This window comes from Sus scrofa, chromosome 12 (assembly GCF_054392235.1).
Source record: "Sus scrofa isolate SSC_HxYL_T2T_F1_AM1 chromosome 12, Sscrofa_HxYL_maternal_Yorkshire_Landrace_v2.0, whole genome shotgun sequence".
Lineage (NCBI taxonomy): Eukaryota > Metazoa > Chordata > Mammalia > Artiodactyla > Suidae > Sus > Sus scrofa.
In genome coordinates, this window is record NC_139394.1 from 53,415,642 (window position 1) to 53,439,160 (window position 23,519).

Below are 23,519 nucleotides of genomic sequence, written 5' to 3' on the forward strand. Positions count from 1 at the left end.
TAGGACAACTCTTGCCCTCAAGGTTTGCAAGCAAAGTAGGGGCGATATAAAAATCCCCCAAGTTGACATTCAGGTAGTGATTTATAGACTTCAAAGTATGAAGTACGATGATCCTCACCCTCTCTGACAGCAACAAGGCAGACAGTTTTCTTTCCATTATGTAAATGTAAAATCCATGGCTCAGACATTCTCAGCTTGACTCTGCCCGTCAGCAGCGTAGTGGGGACAGGAACCCAACAACTTTGCTGCCACTTTGCCAAAGGGAGAAGTGATGTGTATGAATTGATAATAGAATGTCTTCTAACTCATAAGGTTTATTTTTCGTGATTTATCTATTTTTTATTTTTTTGTCTGTTTTTTTTTTTTTTTTTTTTTTTTTTTAGGTCCGCACACCCGCAGCATTTGGAGGTTCCCAGGCTAGGTGTCCAATCAGAGCTGTAGCTGCTGCCTACACCACAGTCCTAGACCCAACCTGCCTCTGCGACCTACACCACAGCTCATGGACGTGCAGGATCCTTAACCCACTGAGCGAGGCCAGGGATAGAACCTGCAACCTCATCATTCCTAGTCATATTTGTTTCCGCTGCACCATGATGGGAACTCCCTATTTTTCATGTTTTCAAGTTGTCTTGATGTAGAGTTGATTTACCACATTGCGATAATTTCTGCTGTACAACAAAGTGATCCACTTATACATATACCCACATCCATTCCTTTTCAGGTTCGTTCCCCATATGGATTGTCCCAGAATATTGGGCAGAGTTCCCTGTGCTATGTAGCAGGTCCCTGTTGGCCAGTCATTCCATACACCACAGTGTGCATATGCCAATCCCAAACCCCCAGTCCACCCGCCGCCCCCACCCCACCTGTCCCCTTTGGTAACAGTAAATTTGTCTTTAAAATCTGTGAGTCTGTTTCTGGTCTACAACTAAGTTCATTTATATCCTTTTTAAGAGTCCACCTCTAAGTGATTTCCTGTGATGTTTCTCTTTCACTGACTAACTTCACTTAGTATGATAAGCTCTAGGTCCATCCATCTTGTTGCCAATGGCATGGTTCCACTGTTTAATGGCTAAGTAATATTCCATTACATGCGGGTACCACATCTCTATCCATTCCTCTCGTCAATGACTATTTGGGTTGCTTCCATGCCCCAACTCTTGTAAATAGTGCTGCAGTGAACATAGGAGTGGATATGTCTTTTCCAATTATGGTTTTCTCTGGATAGATGCTAAGGAGTGGGATTGCTGGATCACATGCTAGTTCTATTTTCAGGTTTTGAGAAACTTTCCCAGTGTTTTTAACTAGTGGTTGTACCAATTTACATTGCTGCAAATAGTGAAGGAGGGTTCCCTTTTCTCCACACTCTCTCCAGCATGTATTGTTTGTAGAATTTTTGAAGATGACCATTCTGGTGGTATAAGGTAGTACCTTATAGTAGTTTTGATTTGCATTTCTCTAACAATTAGTGATGCTGAATATCTTTTCATGTGTTTGTTTGTTTGTTTGTTTTTTTGCCATCCATATGAGTTCTTTAGAGAAATGTCTATTTAGGTCTTCTGCCTATTTAAAAAAAAATTTTTTTTTGTATATTGTGCTGCATGAGTTGTTTGCATCCAATTCACAAGATTTCTGAGAAGGGGAATTTCATGGCTATAAATAATAAGGTGGCTTCTTGGAGGGGGAGGACATTAGGGCTCGATATTGATGGTATCCTAATTGGAACCTGCAGTCTCTAATATGACCTCACATTGGTCATGAGGAGATTCTCTTGCTGAAGAGTTTCCCCAGGGCAGCCTTCATGTCTTGGTTCCTCAGACTGTAGATGAAAGGATTTACCATCGGGGTCACGGCAGTGTACATCACAGTTATCATTGCATCCTTTAGGCTGTGACTCGTCAGAGGGCGGTAGTACATGCCCATGACTGTCCCGTAATACAGAGAAACAACTGTGAGGTGGGACCCACAGGTGGAGAAGGCTTTGCGCACACCCTTGGTGGAAGGAACACGTAAGACCGTGGAAAAGACCTGAACATAGGAGATGACGATGCATAGTAATGGCACGGAGAAAACACTAGCCCCTAGGTACATCATCTTCACATTGAAGTGGATGTCAGAACAGGACAGCTTGAGCAAAGAGGCAAGGTCACAGTAGAAGTTGGCCACTTCCTTGTTTGCACAGAAGGACAGACGAGCCGTGAGCAGAGTGTGGGGGACAGCATTGGCATTTCCCATCACCCAAGACCCAACAACTAAGAGGACACAAACCCGTTGTCTCATGACTGTTGTGTAATGAAGTGGGCGGGTGATGGCCACGGCACGATCATATGCCATAGCAGCCAGGATGTAGCTATCTGTGTTCACCAAGGCCAGCATGAAACACATCTGTGTTAGGCATCCCCCAAAGGAGATGGCTTTGGTACCTAAGAGATGGTTGGCGAGAGCCTTTGGGATGGTTACAGAGGAGAAGAAGATGTCGACAAAGGAGAGGCTGACCAGGAGAAAATACATGGGGTTGTGAAGGCGAACGTCACAGTGAATGGCCAGGATGATGAGCAGGTTTCCCATCAGTGTGATGGGGTAAATGAATAGGAGGAGGGTGAAGAAGAGGTTTTCCTGTTCCTTCTGACCACTAACTCCCAGGAGGATGAAATCCAGGTTGGAGGACTGGTTGCCTTCTCCCATGGATCTTTGAGCAGGAAGGGGAGAGGAATCCAGCATGAGTAGTGCAGTACTGTGTAGAATGATCTTCTTCAGCCACCATTTTTCATTCCTGTCGTTGCTGTGTCAATCCGGGGTTTACTAAATCCTGAGGTAGGCAATACATTTGGGCTAAAAAAAAATCCCTATAGGTCATGGGGAATAATCAACAGTTAGCTCTAGACACTCTTTCTAAGAAGTGAACAATCTTGAATCGTAGGTGCCCATCCTACCCAACCCTAGCACCATCCCCCAAACACCTAGGGTATAATTATTTTACAAATAGTTAAAGTCTATATTTGACACACTAGAAGCTTTGTTAGACCTTGACACAAAGTCATAAGTATGGGAAAGTACAATGTATTCATTCATTTATTGAAATACGGCAACGTCTACTCTCAAGGACCTTACAACTTCACAGAGAAGCTTGAATCACATGCTAATCTTATTAAATATGAAAAGGAAAGGACAGTAGTTTGGAGTCTTTGAGAAAAACTCCAGTGCAAGGGATAGTTAGCACAAGGAACACCCTGGACAATTAGAATTGTTCCACGGACAAAACTCAGAATGAACCCAGAGTCCAGAATGTTAACAGTTGTCCAGCCTGGTGTCAGAAGATTGCCAGTTATAGAGACCACTGAGGTTGGGTTATAGCAAAATGATAACAGTGAGTTTACTTGCTGGGTATCTCATTTTTTAGGTAAACAGTCACATTTGATAGGTTTCATCCACATTCCCAACTCTGAAATATATATAATCATGATATTTTTCTCTTTGATCTCACCTTATATTAGAAACAATATCTCCTACAGTTTCTCACCCAATTTCACTGTGGCTTCACTTACTGCCTAGTAGAATCTAAGGTCTATGTCTGTTGACTTGATCTCTTTTTCCTACATTTCCTCATTCGTCATCATGCAAACATATCTGACCAAACCTCACACCCTGCACATCCAATCTAAGTAGATGACACCCTTTTGTGAGGAGGAGAACGATATCGTGTTTATTTATTATCTCTTCGAGAGGGATTATTTTGGAATATTATTCCTTATATGTATATGTGGGTATACACACACACACACACACACACACACACGCACACACACACACACAGAGTCAATTGTTCCTGATTTTTTTTTGGGGGGGGGAGCTGCACCTGTGGCATATGGAGGCTCCCAGGCTAGGGGTTGAATCGGAGCTACAGCTGCTGGCCTATACCACAGCCACAGCAACGAAGGTTCTGAGCCACGTCTGTGAATTACACCACAGCTCATAGCAATGCCATATCCTTAACCCACTGAGCAAGGCAACGGATCAAACCTGCCACCTCATGGTTACTAGTTAGATTCATTTGTGCTGCGAATGGGAACTCCCAGTTCTTGAATTATATTCAGGTTTATTTTATGGGTTTCCCACATGTAGGATACTCATAGGCACACTCAGTTTATTCTCACCTCTATATCTGACCTTATTGACTCAGTTTCAAGTAATTTGTATATAAATGACCTATTTATTGTTTCAGTGCTTTAATTTTGACTGCTGTTACTTTCTTTTTGTCTTTTTGCTATTTCTTTGGGCCGCTCCCGCGGCATATGGAGGTTCCCAGGCTAGGGGTCCAATCGGAGCTGTAGCCACCGGCCTACGCCAGAGCCACAGCAACGCGGGATCCGAGCCGCGTCTGCAACCTACACCACAGCTCAGGGCAACGCCGGATCGTCAACCCACAGAGCAAGCGCAGGGACCGAACCCGCAACCTCATGGTTCCTAGTCGGATTCGTTAACCACTGCGCCACGACGGGAACTCCCCTGCTGTTACTTTCTACATGAAATATTGTGATGCTTCCTTCACAATAATGGTTCCTACTCTTTGATCTATCTTGACTCATATTATTTGTGGCAGAGACTACTAGCTGCTCATGCAAATCCATATTGTTCTTTTCCTGTGCACTCATCTAGACTCCATTTGCCAACGTTCCATGCCCTGAGATGTTGTCATGTGACTGAATTCAGCCAATCCATCCTTGTGTTCTGGGCTTCCTCGGCCCTCTTTTCCAGGTCTTGTCAGCTGGAAGCAAAAGGCTTGGAAGCTAAATGGAATGGTGGGGTCACGTGGTGGAATGAGCCTGTGTCCCATGTTTTCCACATCCAGGACAGCCACCACACACTACGAAGACACACTGGGACTGTTACACACGGGAGAAATAAACTTTTATTCTTTTTCAGGCATTATATATTTTGTCCTCTATATTACCGTAGTCCAGGATTTTCTAAGGAATTCACTAATTCTTGAGTAGAATTGACTCAAAATGTAATTCATTCCACCACCAATGTCTCCTGTAGTTTCTTAGGAATTATATCCAAGGCATAGGAAATGCAGGTAAAATTATTTTCCTTCAAAATATAATTTAGTTTTTCATCTCTACACCTAAATAAATTTGGTTTTCTCTCTTGACATGCCTTTCCCTATATTGCCACAGAATCATAATATGGCAGAAGTGAGATTGTTCCATAAACCTGGAGGGCTTAGAGACTCTGGTTAGCTCATCTGGTAAGGCAGTGAAAATTAAGAGGAGTGCTCTTGGGAACATGGTCAACTAAGCTGACAAAGACGGGCCACATTATGGCTAAAATACATAAACATTCTGAAGTTTGGCATTCCTGCTGTGGTACAGTGGGTTAGAATCTCATTGCAGCGGCTTGGGTTACTGTGGAGGTGTGGGTTCGCTCCCTGGCCTGGGAACTTCCATATGCCATGGGTATGGCCATTAAAAATTTTTTTCTAAGTTTATAAAGGCAAAATAAAAAAATGCACGTGCCCAAACATCAAAGAAAGAAATGGGAATACCTCAATATGAGAAATTTTTAACAAGCTGAAAGAAATTGTTGTCAAGCAAAGCTGATGCTCTGGTGGCCCCTTGATGTTCACAACCAAGAATAAGGTCCTAATGGATGGAGTCTGGGGTGATAATGGCCCTTTGTTCCTGAGATGTGGACACAGATCTGCATCAAGTAGGGAGCTCGTCCTGAGTCCTCTGCCTAAAACACTCGAAGTGTTGCTTTATTTGTTAAAAGAACACTAGAAAATATTTTACCATAGAAGAAATGGATAGGAGTTCCCGTCGTGGCTCGGTGAAAACAAATCTGGCCATAATCCATGAGGATGCAGGTTCGATCTCTGACCTCTCTCAGTGGGTTGAGGGTCTGGCATTGCCGTGAGCTATGGTGTAGTTCACAGAGGTGGCTTGGATCTGGCGTGGCTGTGGCTATGGCTGTGGCCAGCAGCTGTAGGTCTGATTTGACTCCTAGCCTGGGAACCTCCATATGCCACAAGTGCAGCCCTAAAAAGACAAAAAAAAAAAAAAAAAAAAAAAAAAAGAATAGAAAGAACAAAGTGGATAGAATTCACAGAGTTGTTTTCAAAGAAATTTCAAGAGACCCTCTAGATAAACTAAAAGATTTAGGCCAGTTAGTTGAATAGGAGTCAGTATTTAAATATCAATACTGTCTAATACTTAAGCAACAATAAATTAGAAATTATAATTTAAAAAAAGGATCCCTGGGAGTTCCGGTCATCGTGCAGTGGTTATCGAATCCGACTAGGAACCGTGGGTTGCTTGCGGGTTTGATCCCTGGCCTTGCTCAGTAGGTTAAGGATCCGGCATTACCGTGAGCTGTGGTGTAGGTCACAGATGCAGCTCTGATCCTGTGTTGCTGTGCTGTGGTGCAGGCCGGCAGCAGCAGCTCAGATTAGACCCCTAGCCTGGGAACCTCCACGAGCCACAGGCGCGGCTCTAGAAAAGACCAAAAGAGAAATAAATAAAGAATCCCCATTCGCAAGAGCAAGATAAATTTTAAGAAATATGGAAATAATTCTTTTAAAAAAAATCCAGGAGTTCCCGTCGTGGCGCAGTGGTTAACGTTCCAACTAGGAACCATGAGGTTGCGGGTTCAGTCGCTGCCCTTGCTCAGTGGGTTAATGATCCGGTGTTGCCGTGAGCTGTGGTGTAGGTTGCAGACGCGGCTTGGAACCTGTGTTGCTCTGGCTCTGGTGTAGGCTGGTGGCTACAGCTCTGATTCGACCCCTAGCCTGGGAACCACCATATGCCGTGGGAGCAGCCCAAGAAATGGCAAAAAGACAAAAAAAAAAAAAAAAAATTAAAAAAAAGTCCAGTCTGGTTGCAAAAATGACAAAATTTTACTGAACAAAAAATAAATACCTAAAACCAGGGAGATAATATTATAGAAACATCAATTCACCTACAATTATTTTATGAATTCAATGCAATGCTAGTCAAAATACCACATATTTCTTTAAAAGATGATACTCAGTACACTGATCCAAAACTTCATGTAGGAGAATAAAGAACCAAGAAGATAGTGTTAGGAATGAGAATAAGGAGGAGAGTGGAGTGGTCCTGGCATGGGGGCAAGCAAGTAGGTCTGTATAGCAGATTAGAGCGCTTAGAAACAGATCAAAGATTTATTAGAAATTCGTATACGACATGGATGGTTTAGTACTAGGCAGGAAAAGGATAGACTGTACGTTTGGTACAGAGTGCTAAGTCAGCTGGATTCCTCTATGTGAAAATACAGGAAAATAATTTTAAAGGATGAATTGTGAAGACTAAAGTTCAGAAAACTTAGATGGAGATTATGTTTATGGTACCAGGCTTCCTCCACACTCTTTATTGTCATGCAAACTGAATGAAATGTCCAGGAGACTTTGAATGGGATGGTGGAGTTACCCATTCAAAGTCTCATGGTGGAATGAGCTTGTGTCCTCAGGAGAACCATCATCCACCAAGGATACCTGCTGTTACAGAAGAAAGAAACAAAATTTACCCTATTTAACCCCTTCTGCACTTATTTTTTCTTTTTTGTCTTTAAGGGCTGCACCCATGACACATGGAGGTTCCCAGGCTAAGGGTCGACTCCAAGCTGTAGCTGCTGGCCTATGCCATAGCCATAGCCACAGCCACGTCAGATCCAAGCCACATCTGCGTCCTACACCATAGCTCATGGCAGCTTTGGATCCGTAACCCACTGAGCAAGGCCAGGGACCGAACCTGCAACCTCATGGCTCCTAGTCGGATTTGTTTCTGCTGAGCGACGACGGGACCTCCTAAACCCTTGTGCACTTTGTCATTATTTGTTACTGTAGTCTGGACTATCCCAAGCAATTCACTAATTTTTCTAAAAAGACCTCTACTCGATAATTGATTCAGTGTGTAATATTCACTCACCAACTCTGAGTGTCTTTTATAGTACACATGGGAATTGTATGCTAGGCTCAGGGCAAGCAGATAAAATTATATTTCCCTCAAATATGATACACTTTTTCATCTCTGCACTTAGATGAGTTTGATTTTCTCTCTTGAATGACTTTCCCTATGTCCACGTGAAATCATAATCTCTCAGAGTTGAGAGGGTTCAGTAAAACCAGAGGGTTCAGAGACTATGGTTGGCTCATATGGTAATGAAATATTTTAGAGGAGGGGCTTCTGGCAACACGGCAGCCTTAGCTAATGCCACCAGGTCCCATTCCAATTAAAACACATAGAAATTACAAATAAATGTGATAAGTAATTAAAAATGCATACCTAAACCTTAAAGAAAGAAATGGGACTATGCAGGTATGAAAAACAAAAAGCACACTCAGAACAAGAGCTGTAAACCAGTGCTGATGCTGCGACGGACCCTTGGGGTTTCAAGTAGGAATTAGGTCCAAAGGCTGGGATCTGGGGTGTTAATGACCCATGGATAAAATGTGGCCACAAATCTGCATGAAGCAGGAAATTTGATTTGAATCCCACTGTAAAACAGTTAAAGCATGATCCTATTTATGAAAATAGCACCAAAAAATGGCCATGTAAGATTTGGAAAGGAAAGAACAAAATGGATAGAATTCATTGAAAATGAGATTGCTTTCAAAGAAAATCAAAGAGACTTTCTAGATAATTCAGAAGTTTGAGCATATACATGTGATATAAATTGATATTTAAAAAATCCATAATGTTCCTATATCAAGCAAAAATAAGTTGCTTTTTAAAAAAGACTCTCTATTCCCAGTGCCAGCAGACATTTAGAAATCTAGAAGTACCCTAACAAACGAGGTCCAAGACTGACTTTAAATATTGTAAAATCATCATTTCACAATACATGTAACTCAAATCGTTATGCCGTATAGCTTAAACTTATGCAGTGCTGTAGGTCAACTGATATCAATAAAACTAGAAAAAATGACTAAATGTTACTGAGTGGCAGAAAGAATACCTAGAAAATGTGGAGAACTCACTATTACAAAAATGTCAATTCTCCACCAGTCTATTAATCTATGAAATCATTGTGATCCTAAATAAGACACCAGAAGTTTTTCCCAAGCATGGAACCTAGTAAGCTTCGTAAAATTCGTATGGGAGCATAAAGAGACAAGAAGAGCTAAGACAATTTGAGGAAAAAGAAACATTGGAAAAAGAATCCAAGGTAGGAAGGGCCAGAGGAAGTCATTTGTATACTTAATAGTGCTGTTAAGGGGGAATGACTTCCTCTGGCCCTTCCTACCTTGGATTAGTACTGACACAGGAACTGACAAATACATCTATGTAACATTCTGGAGAGCCTACAAACAAAATTCTATTACAAACAGAAATTTGAAATATCAATATAAATGCATTTCTATTTGTTAGAAATTGGTACATGACGTGGGTAGGCTTCGAAATAGCTAGGGCACGGTTGGACTGGCTGTTTGGGACTCTTAGACACCAAAACATAAGAATAATACAGAAACATTTCTAATAAATGTAAAAAGCAAAACTTCAGAAGCTTTAGAAGAAAAGTGTTTATCGTATCAGGATAGAATATGATTTTTTTAACCAGGCACAAAATGTACAACACAGAAGCAAAAATGTAAAATTTGACAACTTGAAAGCATTTGTGTGAAACAGAGGGTAAAGAAAGGGGAGAGACAAATCGTGGATTGGAAGAAGTATGTGCTGCTCACATAATCACATAACAAAGGCTTAGTATTCAGAGTACAGAAGATTCCTACACACTAATAAGGAAAGACGAAAAATCCAGGAGGAAATAATAGGAAGCAGGCTTGAATAGCCAAGTCACAGAAGAAGGAACCGGTATGAACAGTAACCAACAGAAGAGATGTTCAACCAAATTAAAACAAAATTCAGTTAAAAATCCTGTATACATATATGTGTAACTGGGTCACCATGCTGTACAGTAGGGAAAAAATAATGTATTGGGGAAATAAAAAAACCCTTTACCTCTGGAGCAGATATAAAGTCAGACAGTTGCAAATGTTAGGGAAGAAATGGAAATTTTTCTGTTACCATTAGGAGAACAGTTATCCCACATCTAGGTAAGCTGACAGTTCTTACATTCTACTTTGTGTTTGGCCCTAGAGGACTCCAACACATGCATTCCAGAAGGATATATATTGTCATACAGAAAGCTTAGAAACGAATATCACTGTGAAGTTGTCTTACGAATGAATTCTGTACAATGATTAATATGATTGTGAACATGGAATAATTTTTAAAAATCACAATGTGATGGGAAAGTAGTTGCTATAAAACGTAAGGTGCATCACACAGTACAAGCACATTTCAGCATATAAAATAATGCATGTCTATGTGGTAAAAGTTTACATCCCGAATGGGAGTATATTATGCATTCAGGCATGGCTGTTGTCTCTGGGAGGATAGTGGGAAAAAGAAGATTTTGGATAGGCACCAGAAGAGTTTCAAGTGTATTATTTCTTAAGAAATGTGGAGCATATATTATCCTGTTAAATCTAGAGGAAGACTTCTTGGTACATTATTTTCTTTGTCTCTCTGACTTTTAACAACGTTAAAATAAAGAATTAAATTTAACATAAAGATTTCAAGGTCTGGAGATAACTGTCTACAGAATGTGGCAATGGGCCTGGGTGGGTCAAGTCCATTGTCACTAAAGGGAGGAGATAGAGTCTTGTGTGTAAATGGGTTGAGGAAAGAAACCGGCATTTACACTAGGAAGAGTGGTCCTTGGGCAATATATGATGCTGGGAGAGAAGAAAAATGCAATGGAGAAGAGATTCAGGCTAGAGGAAGAAAAACTTAGTGGATGCAAATAGGCTTTGTTTAAGCTACTTTAATTCACACTGTTTTTGCTCATATTATTTAAGTGTCCATGCCCCTCCCAGCTTACTCATTTTGTGTATAACTGCTCTTTGATCCAAGGGTCATCTCCAGCCTCTAAGCTCTGTCTTGCATTTCACGTTGTCAGCCCAGTTTGGGTACTCTCCTCTCGCACCAGCAGGCATCCAAGGCATTGCAGGCTTCCAGCAAAACCTCAACCCTGAGAAAATCCGTCCATGTTTTAATTTCCCTCTTCCTGCACAGCCAGGGCATGGTGGAGGAATCATACAAATGTAGGCTAGAAGTTATGATGATCAATTCCTTTTGGTTCCTCAACACATTTTGACAAGCCTCACTCTCCCCCTTATCCATGGCAGTTCATCAAAATCTTTGCCATTCCCCTCAAATCCACCGTACCTCCCACACCAATACTCTCCGAGAAACCTAGGCGTCACGTCCCTGTTCACTGAGAAACAAACCCACGAGAGAGAGAATCCTCCCTCAACATCTGCCCCAGGGCATCCCTTCAATACACCTACTTCCATCCTGTTCTTTTCCTCCAAAACCTGAGAAGAGCAGTGTAGATGCGTCCGTATATTCACACCCTTATTTTCTTCCATTTCCTCTGCGATAAAACTCCACCCCTCCTTCAGCTGTGGTATTTTCTGTCCCCACTTTCTACCTCAGCACCAGCGTTTCCATCATTAGCTAGTAAATATCGTAGATCTTTTGGTCATTCAATGAATGTTCCCCAACCTTTCAGCTCCTTCTGGTAATCACCACCTGTTAAATCTTATGAAATGATAAGAGAAGAATGCAAAAACATGTAGCACCAGAAAATGATATGAGGTTGGTGTAATACTTGCAGAAGTGAAGAAAGAGAACCAGAGAGGAGAGGTTTCTGAGCAGAGGGCCTCAAGGATAGGAAGTGTGAGATATAGGGCGTCATGATGAGGAGAGATGATTTCTCTAGAAACCCCGAAGAGAGAGGTGGGGAAAACTTATCCTTCTGAGAAGAGGAGCAGGAGGTGCATCAACGTACATGCTAGAGACAGGATGGGAGCCTCGCGTTTGCGGGAGAGAAGCCAGGGGTCCCAGGCTGTGCTGGCCACTAACACAGCCTTCCTGGGAAGTGCTGGTGCTCTGCGATATCCGTTGCAGGAGGTGAGGCAGTTTTTCAGGGACACAAGTACAGAAAGCCACCCTATGGCATGAAGGGAGCAGACAAGGCCACAAAATGTCCTCTGAGTGTTTCCAGATTCCCTCCCTGATAGTTGAAGCCATCCGTGCTTAGACAATAAAATAACATCATTTTGTACAGGGGTCTGTTAGCATGCACCACTGACTGGAAGTGTAAGTTGGTTTGGTAGCTCCTCTCTAAGACAGTAGATTTATGTAAGCTTGTGTACACAGAGACACACACACAGACACACACACACACAGAGTTCAGGAATTAGAAAGAGCTCAGACCTGAGAAGACCAAGTCAGATGTACCCCTTTCTGATCCTATTTTCACGGACAAGAACCCGGATAACAACGTATCAGAAAAGAAGGGATTTTTTCTGTCTCTCTCTCGTCTCTTCCTTGACTTTTGACTTTCTGATCTTAGAACCTTGCTTTCTGGATTCAGTCCAAGCTGGAGTCCTAGTTTTGCCAGTCTCTGTGTGCAATCTCGGGCAATTCAGTTCACCATTTTCCAGGTGATACCATGAGAATAATTCTACTTACCTCTTGGAAATTTTGTGAGGGTCAGAAAAGAGGATGCCTGTTGTGTTTGTTGCTGGCTATCTGTCTCTTGATGTGTCTGACATAGAGTCTGTTCCCCAACACATACTGCTCCTACTGGGGCGTCCGCTCAGATGCTATCCAAAAGAGTCCTGGTTCTGTGGCCTTCATGCCTCTTCCATGAATGGGAAACTAAACAGCTTCTGATGTAGCATTTGTGAGCATGCCTTTTGGAGGGCAGGCGTGCTGGGAAAAGTGCTAGTCAACGGCCTAGAGAGCAAGTCTTTGGCTCTCTGTCCCTGAGGCAGGGGAGCCAGGACTGGGATGGTTTGCAAAGAAGAGTCCAAGTTTTCCCAGCGGTAGAGCAGAAAAGGCAAAAGAGTCTGTCCCAAACGGGGCTTCAAGTTGAGGACTCTAGCTTCCTGGAAGTAGAGTGTGTTTTAGCAGAGAAAACGAGGTGACTATTTCCCAGGTTATAAAGTCCTGAGACATGACTCCTGCAGGTCCTTATATTCAGGCCAAAGTCAGAAAACTGGTGAGAGCTATAGCTGTGCCTGAGGGGACAGAGTGGCTCTCAAGAGTGATTGTGCCTAGAGTTCTCCTTGAAGGAAAGCTGGGCGAGATGGTTTCCCAGAGACTAGGCCTCCAGGGTCCATGTGCTGGGCGGAGCTATTCTATCTCATTTGTTAGAATGTGGGCCCTTCTCTGCTTCAGCACAAACTTGGAACCACCCCTTGGGAAGTCTTTCTGGTTTTAAGTGTGGCCAAGAATAATACTTGTGTTTTATCATCGTTCCTCTACCATTTGATAGAGGGGCGTCATGCTGGTCATTATATTTTACCTAGCATGCGGATGGTGGCTCTGCTACATTTTCAGATTCTTAGAGCTAGAAAACACCTAAATGTTATCTAGTCGGCTTCATGTACCTGTCACCTTTATACGAACCCTGATTGATGGTTGTATGCTCTGCCTTAGCCCCTCTTGTGGCAGAGCGGTCACTAAGTTTCTGCAGAGGGCCATGGTGAGGCCTGTGGTTTCTGGCTGCGTACCCGTTCTGGCTCTGCCTCTTGTTGGTTGCAACTGACTTTGGATCGTTATTAAATGTACGTTGTATAACGAGAGTAACAATGTGGCAACAAGAACATCCTCATGAGGTTGTTATGAGGATCAAACGCACGAAAACCTGAAAAGTCTTTAAAATGAAGCCCAGCACATAGGTAGCAGTTAGTGAATGTCAACTGCTATTTTACTAATTCTGGCTTTATTCATCTAATTGTACAACTCTCCCAAATCCTTCATCCGAGGCTGCCCATTGTAGATGTTGAAAGGAGCTTTGTTTAATTACATTTCCTTTTAGACAAGTTGCAGGTTATACATCCTGGGTGCTCTGCTGTTCCTCGCCCCGTGTTTAGATCGTGTTTCAAAGTCCAGATCATGGGCTCTTGTGTATGGATAAAATGACTTCCCATGGTGTACTTTCTTCTTAGTAACCACATTTTTCTCGTGATGTCATTCTTGGAATTTATTGTTATTCCAAATTTTATGTACTGGTACCATTGGGGTCAAGGAATTGTGGAGTAATGTATGAGAAGTAGGAAGATAGTATTTTAACCTCAAATGTTTGCAACTCTTATCTAAGGCCAGTGATTACAGCTTCTTTAGCTTATGGAGGGATATATGACTATTCCTTTCCTCCCAAAAAGAAAAAAAAATGTCTGAATGGAAAAAGAGGTTAAATTGAACTGCCTACTGGAAAATTCTAATCACAGCTAAATCCCTTCTCATTTAAAGACATTTCATTTTATTTTATTTTTTAAATTCTTTTTTTTGAAGTGTAGTTGACACAGTGTTATTTTCTGCTGTATAATAGCACAGTGGTTCAGTTATACATACATACATAAATACACACATATAAATCTAAGAATATTACATGTATACATATTTTTTCCTCCCATTGTTGTGTTGCAATGTATGTATCTAGACGTAGTTCTCAATCTCATAGCTGCACAGCCAGATCTCACTGTAAATCCACTCCAAGAGCAATACTTTGCATCCATTAACTCCAAGCTCCTGATCCCTCTCACTCCCTCCCTCTCCCCCCGGGCAGCCACACGTCCATTCTCCAAGTCTATGATTTTCTTTTCTGTGGAACTGTTCATTTGTGCTGTGTATTAGATTCCAATTATAAGTGATAGCATCTGGTATTTGTCTTTCTCTTTCTAACTGTTTTCACTCAGTATGAGAGTCTCTAGTTCCATCCATGCTTCTGCCAATGGCATTATTTTGTTCTTTTTATGGCTGAGTGGTATTCCATTGTGTATATATACACCACATCTTCCTAATCCAATCGTCTGTCGATGGACATTTGGTTGTTTCCATGTCTTGGCTATTGTGAATAGTGCTGCAATGAGCATGCGGGTATATGCGTCTTTTTGAAGGAGAGTTTTGTCTGGATATATGCTCAAGAGTGGGATTGCTGGGTCATAGGGTAGTTCTATGAATAGATTTCTAAGGTACCGCCATAGCGTTCTCCATTAAAGACATTTTTAAAAGAAGAAATGATAGGTACAATATATTTTCAGAGTAAGAAAAAGAAAGCAACACCTCAAGTGTTTGGCAGAAAAATGTGTTTGTGCAAATGACCTAAGAAAGTGAACAGCATTTCTTTTTGGTCTTTTTCGGGCTGCCCCCTCAGCACATGGAAGTTTTCAGGCGAGGGGTTGAATCAGAGCTTCAGCTGCTGGCCTCCACCACAGCCAGAGCAATGCCAGATCCAAGCTGCATCTGTGACCTACACTGGAGCTCCCAGCAACGCCAGATCCTTAACCCACCGAGAGGGGCCCAGGATCGAACCCATGTCCTCATGGATACTAGTCGGGTTTGTTACTCCTGAGCCACAATGGGAACTCCCCCAATTTTTTTTAATAAATTATCTTTCACATTCTTAAGATACTACAAAAAATACAGTGAGTCAGACAAAAATTTAGATGAAAATGAAACTGCCCTGGACACAGAGACATAAATGAATAAAGACACCCCCCCACACACAAAATAAAGAGATTTTAATTGACATTTTTTTAGACAGTTAACATCAGAAAAATATATTTGTAGGAAAAGTAAAAGGATAAGCATTTCTCATAAACGAGAACTCCTATAAGACTATCAGCAGATTGATCAGCAGAGACCTTGCAGGCTAGGAGAGAGGGGAATGACACATTCAAAGCCTGAATGTAAAAAACCTGCCAACCAAAAATAATTTACTCAGCAAAGTTGTTCTTCAGAAGTGAATGTGAGATAAAGACTTTCCCTAACAAACATTGAGTTGAGAGATTCTATCACCACTAACCTGCTTTCCAAGAAATGCTGAAAGGAATTCTTCCAGCAGAAATGAACAGTCACTAAGTAGCAACATGAAAATATATAACACACTGGAAAGCATAGAGTCAGATTCAGAAACTTCTAATTCTGTAATGTAGTGGTGTGGTAACCACTTAATGCTAGTTAAAGGACAGAGGTATTGAACATAGGAGTTGCCAGGAGTTCCCATCGTGGCACAGTGGTTAACGAATCCTACTAGGAACATGAGGTTGAGGGTTCAGTCCCTGGCCTTGCTCAGTGGGTTAAGGATCTGGCGTTGCAGTGAGCTGTGGTGTAGGTGGCAGACGCGGCTTGGATCCCGTGTTGCTGTGGCTCTGGCGTAGGCCAGCAGCTACAGCTCTGATTAGACCCCTAGCCTGGGAACCTCCATATGTCATGGGAGTGGCCCTAGAGAAGGAAAATAGACAAAAATAAAAATAATAATAATAATAAATAAAAATAAAGCAGGAGTTCCCGTCATGGGTCAGTGGAAACAAATCTGGCTAGTATCCATGAGGACACCAGTCTGATCCTTGGCCTTGCTCAGTGGGTTAAGGATCTGGTATTGCCATGAGCTATGATGTAGGCCAGTGGCTACAGCTCAGACTCATCCCTACTCTGGGAACCTCCATATACTGTGGGTCATGTGGCCCTAAAAAGACAAAAACAAACCCAAAAAACAAAAGAAGTATTAAAAATAGCTATAGGCAAAATAATTTGTTAATAGGTACACAATTTAAAAAGAGAGAAATTCTGACATTAAATACATAAAGGGACGGAGTAAAAGAACAAGGTTTTTGTATGTGGTTTAAGTTACATGGTTATCAGTGTAAAATAGACATTTATATATATTTTATATCTGTATGATGTTTTAGCTAGGCCTTGATAACCACATGGTAATAATCTATAGTTAATTCACAAAATATAAAGAGGAGGGGATAACAGTATACCACTATGGAAAATCATTAATGGAGAAAGGAAGGAAGCAAGAGCGGAAGAAAGGAACAAGGGGACTACAAAATAGCCAGAAAGCAATCCATGATAAATCTTTACCTGTCAAAATTGCTCTAAATATAAATGGATTGCATTCTCCAGTCAAAAAGCCTAGAGATGCTGAGTGGATAAAAACACCTGATTCAACTGTATGCTGAGACCCACTTCAACTTTCAGAGTACACATAGGTTCCACATGAAGGGATGCCCAAGCTCTTCCTTGCAAATGGAAACCAAAAGAGAACAGAGATAGCTACATTTATACTGAAAAATAGACTTTAAGACAAAAATGGTAACAGGAGGAGAAAGGTCATTGCATGCTGCTGAGGAAGTCAGTCATCCAGAAGACACAGCAATCATAAATATACATGCACCCAACACTGGAGCTTCTAAATATATTAAGCAAATACTAAGAGGTCTGAAGAGCAAAATAGACCACACTTGACGTGGCCATCTGGGTCCGTGAAATGAGTGGACATGGGATACTACGGCAATGCAGAAATGAGTTGACTCTCGACATATTCCTCTTGCCCCCACCCACCCCTGAAGCACAAAATGTGAAGAAGATCTGTTCTGTCTGCCAGCAAAAGAGACAGAGACGGCAGATGGCTATGTGGTAGAGTCCCTGAAGGGAAGGTCCTGATCTTAGCTGGCAAGTGAGCCTGATGCCGGTAGCTGAGAGGGGCTACCACTGAGTCTTGACAGGAATGGACACCGACTCTGTCTGGTCTGGGATTTGCTTTCCTAGTTATCGAGGCAAATACTCATCGTGTCATAAAAGGACTGGTCCAGAGCTGTAGTACCACGTTGGACAGCCAGCTGTTACTTCCTCATACGGATGAACACATTTCCCAGCCCATGCTGCTCAGCAATGGGCAGAGGGGTGTCCTTCTCAGAGTGCTGTGTTCATGGAGAATTGGAATGGGCCGTTGAAGCAATGGTTGTCCAAAATGAGGGGAGATAAAGGGATGAAGGGCTGGCTTATACACCCTCATGAGTGTGTGTTTGCCTTCAGTGTGAAAATGAATGGGGCTAGAGGAGTGTGGGTACTGGATAGGTTTCTGTTTTCCTGGTGGATCTGGGGAACAGGAGGTGAGCTAGTATGCCTAGGCAAAGGGAGGTGTACTCTGGTACAATGATGATGCTTTTTGCTCTCTTTCCCACCTTATCTTGATTCCCCACTCCCCCCACCCCAACGTGATAAGTGGTCCGAGGACCACTTGGCTGCAAGTGCCAGGCCCCGAGGCAGGGATAATTCCGGTGCAAGACTACATGCTAAAATCTGAATTTAGGATTCCTAAGAGTCTGATAGAGTGGATTGTACTGTGATCTGGCAACACGGATTGTCTAAGTGATCAGACTAGCTCACTCGTTCTATACCTATGTAACCTTACCCTGTCTGAATAGAAGTGGATTGAGGGGGAGGGACTTGCTAGACTAATATTGCTATCTACAACCTGACCCAACACAGTGGCGTAACCTAATGTCCCTTTCAAAGGTGGATACGTTAGGGTATAATAGGGAGAAGGTGAAATATTAGCAGATAAGAAGGCATGAACACATTGATTATGTAGTGAGGGAATCCAACATGACATAAATACTTGGAAAGAGGAGTAACCCAGTCCAAGGTCATACTACTTGCCGCACAATGGTCAACCATAAGTTGCGAGACAAGATGTTGTAGAAAGGACAATCAACTTTATTCAGGACAGCAGTGAACGGAGAAGACGGAGGGCCAAAGTCCCGAAGAACCATTTCAATTTGGGGTAGAGTTCAAGCTTCTTCTATGCTAGGGGAGGGGGACCCTCAAAGGGGTTAAGGTCAGAAGATGACTGACAACCACAGACACCTGGGCACCACCAAGTGTCTGAGGAGGGTTGTGGAACCTCTTTGTTCTTGGTCAGTTGACATAAGTCTGGTCACGATGTTCCTATAAATCTTGACAGTTGCTATTTTTGTTGCTACCTCCTATCTCCCTGTGGGAGACAGGTTTTGGATAAGGGGCTATTTGTACAAAGTTAAGCAGTAATCAGAATTCTTTTGGTGGTTACCATGTCTGTGTGCATGGCTCAGCAGAAGCATGTGACTCAGAGCTGAAAGGAGCAGAAGAGATAGATACTGAAAGGAGCAGAAGAGATAGAACAGATAGATAGATAGAAAAGGGAGTCAGAGGAGCCAAGCTTCTTCTACACACAAGAGGCACTTGGGGGACCTGCGGGGTCTGTCTTTGGGAGGACCCCATAGGGTCCTGATTGGTTACAGAGGTACAGAGCAAAAGATGATGTTGCCTCGTAGCACCATCGTACCAGATGCTTGAAAGGGCGAAGCCACGTGTTGCTGATACCATGGCTGCTTTTGGACATGCCAAGAGCTAGTGGAAGCCAGCAGACCTGAGTGGGCATGCCCTAAGAGATGAAAGGGGGCTTCTGATAAGGGGGAGGACATTGGGGATGGACTTCCAAGTGACTGCAATCTCTAATATGGCCTCACATTGTTTACGAGGAGATTCTCTTGCTGAAGAGTTTCCCCAGGGCAGCCTTCATGTCACGGTTTCTCAGACTATAGATGAAAGGATTTAACATTGGAGTCATGGCAATGTACATCACAGTTATCACTGCATCCTTGAGGCTGTAACTCGTCAGAGGACGGAAGTACATGCCCATGACTGTCCCATAATACAGAGAAACAACTGTGAGGTGGGACCCACAGGTGGAGAAGGCTTTGCGCACACCCTTGGTGGATGGAACTCGTAGGACCGTGGAAAACACCAGAACATAGGAGATGATGATACATAGTAATGGCACGGAGAAAACACCAACCCCCACGTACATCATCTTCACATTGAAGTGGATGTCAGAACAGGACAGCTTGAGCAAAGAGGCAATGTCACAGTAGAAGTTGGCCACTTCCTTGTTTGCACAGAAGGACAGATGAGCCGTCAGCAGAGTGTGGGGGACAGCATTGGCATTTCCCATCACCCAAGACCCAACAACTAAGAGGACACAAGCCCGTGGGCTCATGATTGTTGTGTAATGAAGTGGGCGGGTGATGGCCACGGCACGATCATATGCCATAGCAGCCAGGATGTAGCTATCTGTGTTAGCCAAGGCTATCATGAAACACATTTGTGCCATGCATCCCCCAAAGGAGATGGCTTTGCTGCCTACAAGATGATTGGCCAGTGCCTTAGGGATGGTTACAGAGCAGAAAAAGATGTCAACAAACGAGAGATTGGCGAGGAGGAAATACATGGGGTTGTGAAGGCGAATCTCAGAGCAGATGGCCAAGATGATGAGCAGGTTTCCAATTAATGTGATGGGGTAGATGACTAGGAAAAGGAAGAAGAAGAAGTCTTCCTGTTCCTTCTGACCGCTAGCTCCCAGAAGGATGAAGTCTAGGTTGGAGGACTGGTTGTCTTCTCTCATGGATCCTTTAGTAGAAAAGGGAGAGGAATCCAGAAGTAGTTGTGAATTGCTGTGTGTAATGAGCTTCTTAAGCCACCACCTTGGACTCCTGTGGTTGCTGTGTCTATACCTGGGCTTCCTAAAGCCAAAGATAGGCATAACATTGGGGGGAGAATATCCCTGTTGGTCAGTGGAACAAATTGACAATTAGCGCTAGACACCCACGTGTAAAACGTGAGTAATGGGTGTATCAGAAATGCCCATCCCCTCCAAACCCAGCCCCATCACACAAACACCTAGGGATCAATCATTTCACAATTATGTTCAATTGGATGTGCTAGAAACTTTGTTAGACTTTGAGGCAAAATCATAAATTGGGGAAAATACAGTTTGTTCATCCATTTGTTCCTCCATGGCATAGTCTTTGTTCTCAAAGACCTTACAACTTCATGGAGAAGCCATAGTCACATGCTAATCTTATTGCCTGTGAAAAGGAAAGGATAGCATTTTGAAGTCTTTAAGAAAACACTCTAGTGCAAAGGATGGCTCGTACCAGGAGCCCCCTGGACAGTAGAAATTGTTCCACTGACCAAACTCATAATGAGCCCGGAGCCCAGTAGGTAACAAGTGTGTAGACTGGCCTCAGAAGATTGTAAGTCACAAAGACAATTGGGATTAGGCTGTAGCCAAACAAGATCAGTGTTTACTTTAGGTGTCCCCTTTTAAAAGAAGATATCACCACCTCTTTGGATAGATTTCACCTCTATTTCAAACACACACATGTGTGTGAGTGTGTGTGTGTGTGTGTTTATAAAATCATAATGGTCACATATAGAGTATAATGTGTGTGCATATATATATATATAAAATCATAATATTTTTTTGCTTTGACCTTACCTTACCTTCTTTTATTAGTTCCTTAGAGGACTTGTCCAGTTCCATCATGGTTTCAATCGCTGTTTAGTAGGCTCTCAGGTCCATCTCTGTAGATTTGATCTCCCCTCCCCATATTTCCTCATTCAGTCATCCTGCCAACATGTCTGACCAAACCCCATACTTGAACAGTCAACTTAAGCAGACTGCAAGCTTTTTTCAAGAGAAGCATATCTTCTGTATTTATTATATATATCTATATCTAATAATTTTAATTTTTCTAAATTATAGCTGGTTTACAGTGTTCTGTCAAATTTCTACTGTACAGCAGGGTGACCCAGTTACACATACATGTATACATTCTTTTTTTGTCCCCTTAACATGCTCCATCATGAGTGACTGGATATAGTTCCTATTGCTGCACAGATGGAACTAGAGACTCTCATACTAAGTGAAGTCAGTCAGAAAGAGAAAGACAAATACCATATGGTATCACCTATATCTGGAATCTATGGCACAAAGGAACCTTTCCACAGAAAAGAATATCTTGTTTATTTATATCTCCTGTGCAGAGATTGGAGTAGTTTTCATTTTATGGACCCATGTATTACACTCAGTAGTTTGAATATATCCATGTTTACTTCATCTCCCCCCACATGTCAGGGGTTATCAGGCACTGTCACACAGGCTGTCCCTCACCTCTAGATCTGATCTTGTTGATTCCTCATTTGGAATAATTCGAACGTAGACTTCCTACTTAATGTCTCTGGGCTTTAGCTTTGACCACCATCATTTTCCACCTGACTATTGTAATGCTCTCTTAACTACATTACTTCTGGAGCCCTCCTTTTTCCACCTTGAATCTGAAGTGTACTAATTGTAGCTGAGACTCCTAGCATCTCACCCAAATACACTCTGTTCTCTTCTTCCTGGATCCTCAGCTTGACTACATTTCCCAGCCTCCCTTGTGCTGAGGTGTGGGCACGTGACTGAAGCCTAGCCAATCCATTCACATGTTCCAGTTCTGGACTTCCTCTAAATTCCCTTTCCCCTTGCACCAGCTGGATGCAGGTGGCCAGTAGGCTGAATAGGAAGGTGGAGTCGCAGGGTAGAAGGAGCCTGTGTCCCTAGCTCTCTGCATCCAGGAAGGCCACCCACCAACAAGGACACCCACTAGGACTGTTACATAAGAGAGAAATATACTTTATTCTGTTTTAACCATTAGATACTGTGCACATACTTGTTACTATAGTCCAAGACATCCTAAATAATTCACTGTTTTTTCTAGAGAGACCTCTACTCAACAATTACTTCTATTTATAATTAAGTTAACTATGAATTCTCAGGGTCTCCAGTAGTACACATTGGAATTATGTGCTGGGCACAGAGGAAGCAGGTAAGAATACCGTTCCCCTAAATATGATGTATTCTCTTCCATCTCTGCACCTAAATGGATTAATTTTTCTCTCTTAAAATTCCTTTTTAATTTATACACAGAATCATACTATCTCAGAGTTGAGAAGGTTCAGTAAACAGAAGGGCTTAGAAATTGTGGTTGGCTGACAGAGTAGAGAGTACTATAGAGACCGAGGTTTAGCCACATGGTGGACTTAGCTGATATTGACATGTCCCATTCCTATTAAAACACACAGAAATACTACAAAAATTATTCAAGAAAAGGCACATAGCCAACCTAAAGGAAAGAAATGGAATCACGTACACTTGAGAAAGAAAGAAAGGAAAAACCCCCTCAGAGCCAGAGTTGTAAGCCAGAGGTGATGCTGTGGTGGACCCTGGGAGATGTGGTTACATAGTCAAAGGAAGCAGAGAATTTGTTTTGAGCCTTCTGCGTAGCACCTGAGCACTGGAAGCAATCTTTGCCATATAAGAATTGGAAATGAAAGAACAAAATGGATAGAATTCACAGAAAATACATTTGTCTATAAAAGAAATCCAGGAGGCTCTTGAGATGAACTAAGAGGGTTCAGCAAGTTTGTTTGGTATAAATCAATAGTACAACAATAATGTGGGAGTTCCCTTCATGGCTGAGGGGTTAAGGAACCCGACCAGGATCCATGAGGATGCGGGTCTGATCCCTGGCTTTGCTCGGTGGGTCAAGGATCCGGAGTTGCCGTGAGCTGTGGTGTATGTCGCAGACACAGCTCAGATCGTGCGTGGCTGTGGCTGTGGCACAGGCTGGCAGCTGCAGCTCCCACTTGACTTCCAGCCTGGGAACTTCCATATGCCATGGGTGTGGTCCTAGAAAGCACAAGACAACAACAAACCCAACAACAACAACAACAAAACACCTCAGTAATATTGGTACACTAAATTGC

The 23,519-nt window shown here is 42.6% G+C and overlaps 3 protein-coding genes across 3 annotated transcripts in view; all 3 read right to left on the reverse strand.

Annotated features, from left to right (window-relative positions):
* LOC100516694 (olfactory receptor 1A1-like) overlaps window positions 1-23,519 on the reverse strand; it is a 46,085-nt gene that overhangs the window by 12,038 nt on the left and 10,528 nt on the right. The window lies entirely within an intron of this gene.
* LOC146398319 (olfactory receptor 1A1-like) lies at window positions 361-3,643 on the reverse strand. The gene has a single exon (XM_084985699.1). The coding sequence runs from the start codon at window positions 2,719-2,721 to the stop codon at window positions 1,756-1,758; it is 966 nt and encodes a 321-aa protein (XP_084841825.1). The 5' UTR covers window positions 2,722-3,643; the 3' UTR covers window positions 361-1,755.
* Window positions 18,410-22,904, reverse strand: LOC146398320 (olfactory receptor 1A1-like). Its single transcript, XM_084985700.1, has one exon. The coding sequence runs from the start codon at window positions 20,467-20,469 to the stop codon at window positions 19,402-19,404; it is 1,068 nt and encodes a 355-aa protein (XP_084841826.1). The 5' UTR covers window positions 20,470-22,904; the 3' UTR covers window positions 18,410-19,401.

What these genes read in the sequence shown, in the direction of transcription:
- LOC146398319 (XM_084985699.1), bottom strand. Translation starts at nt 2,721, where the DNA reads ATGCTGGATTCCTCTCCCCTTCCTGCTCAAAGATCCATGGGAGAAGGC.
- LOC146398320 (XM_084985700.1), bottom strand. Translation starts at nt 20,469, where the DNA reads ATGCCTATCTTTGGCTTTAGGAAGCCCAGGTATAGACACAGCAACCAC.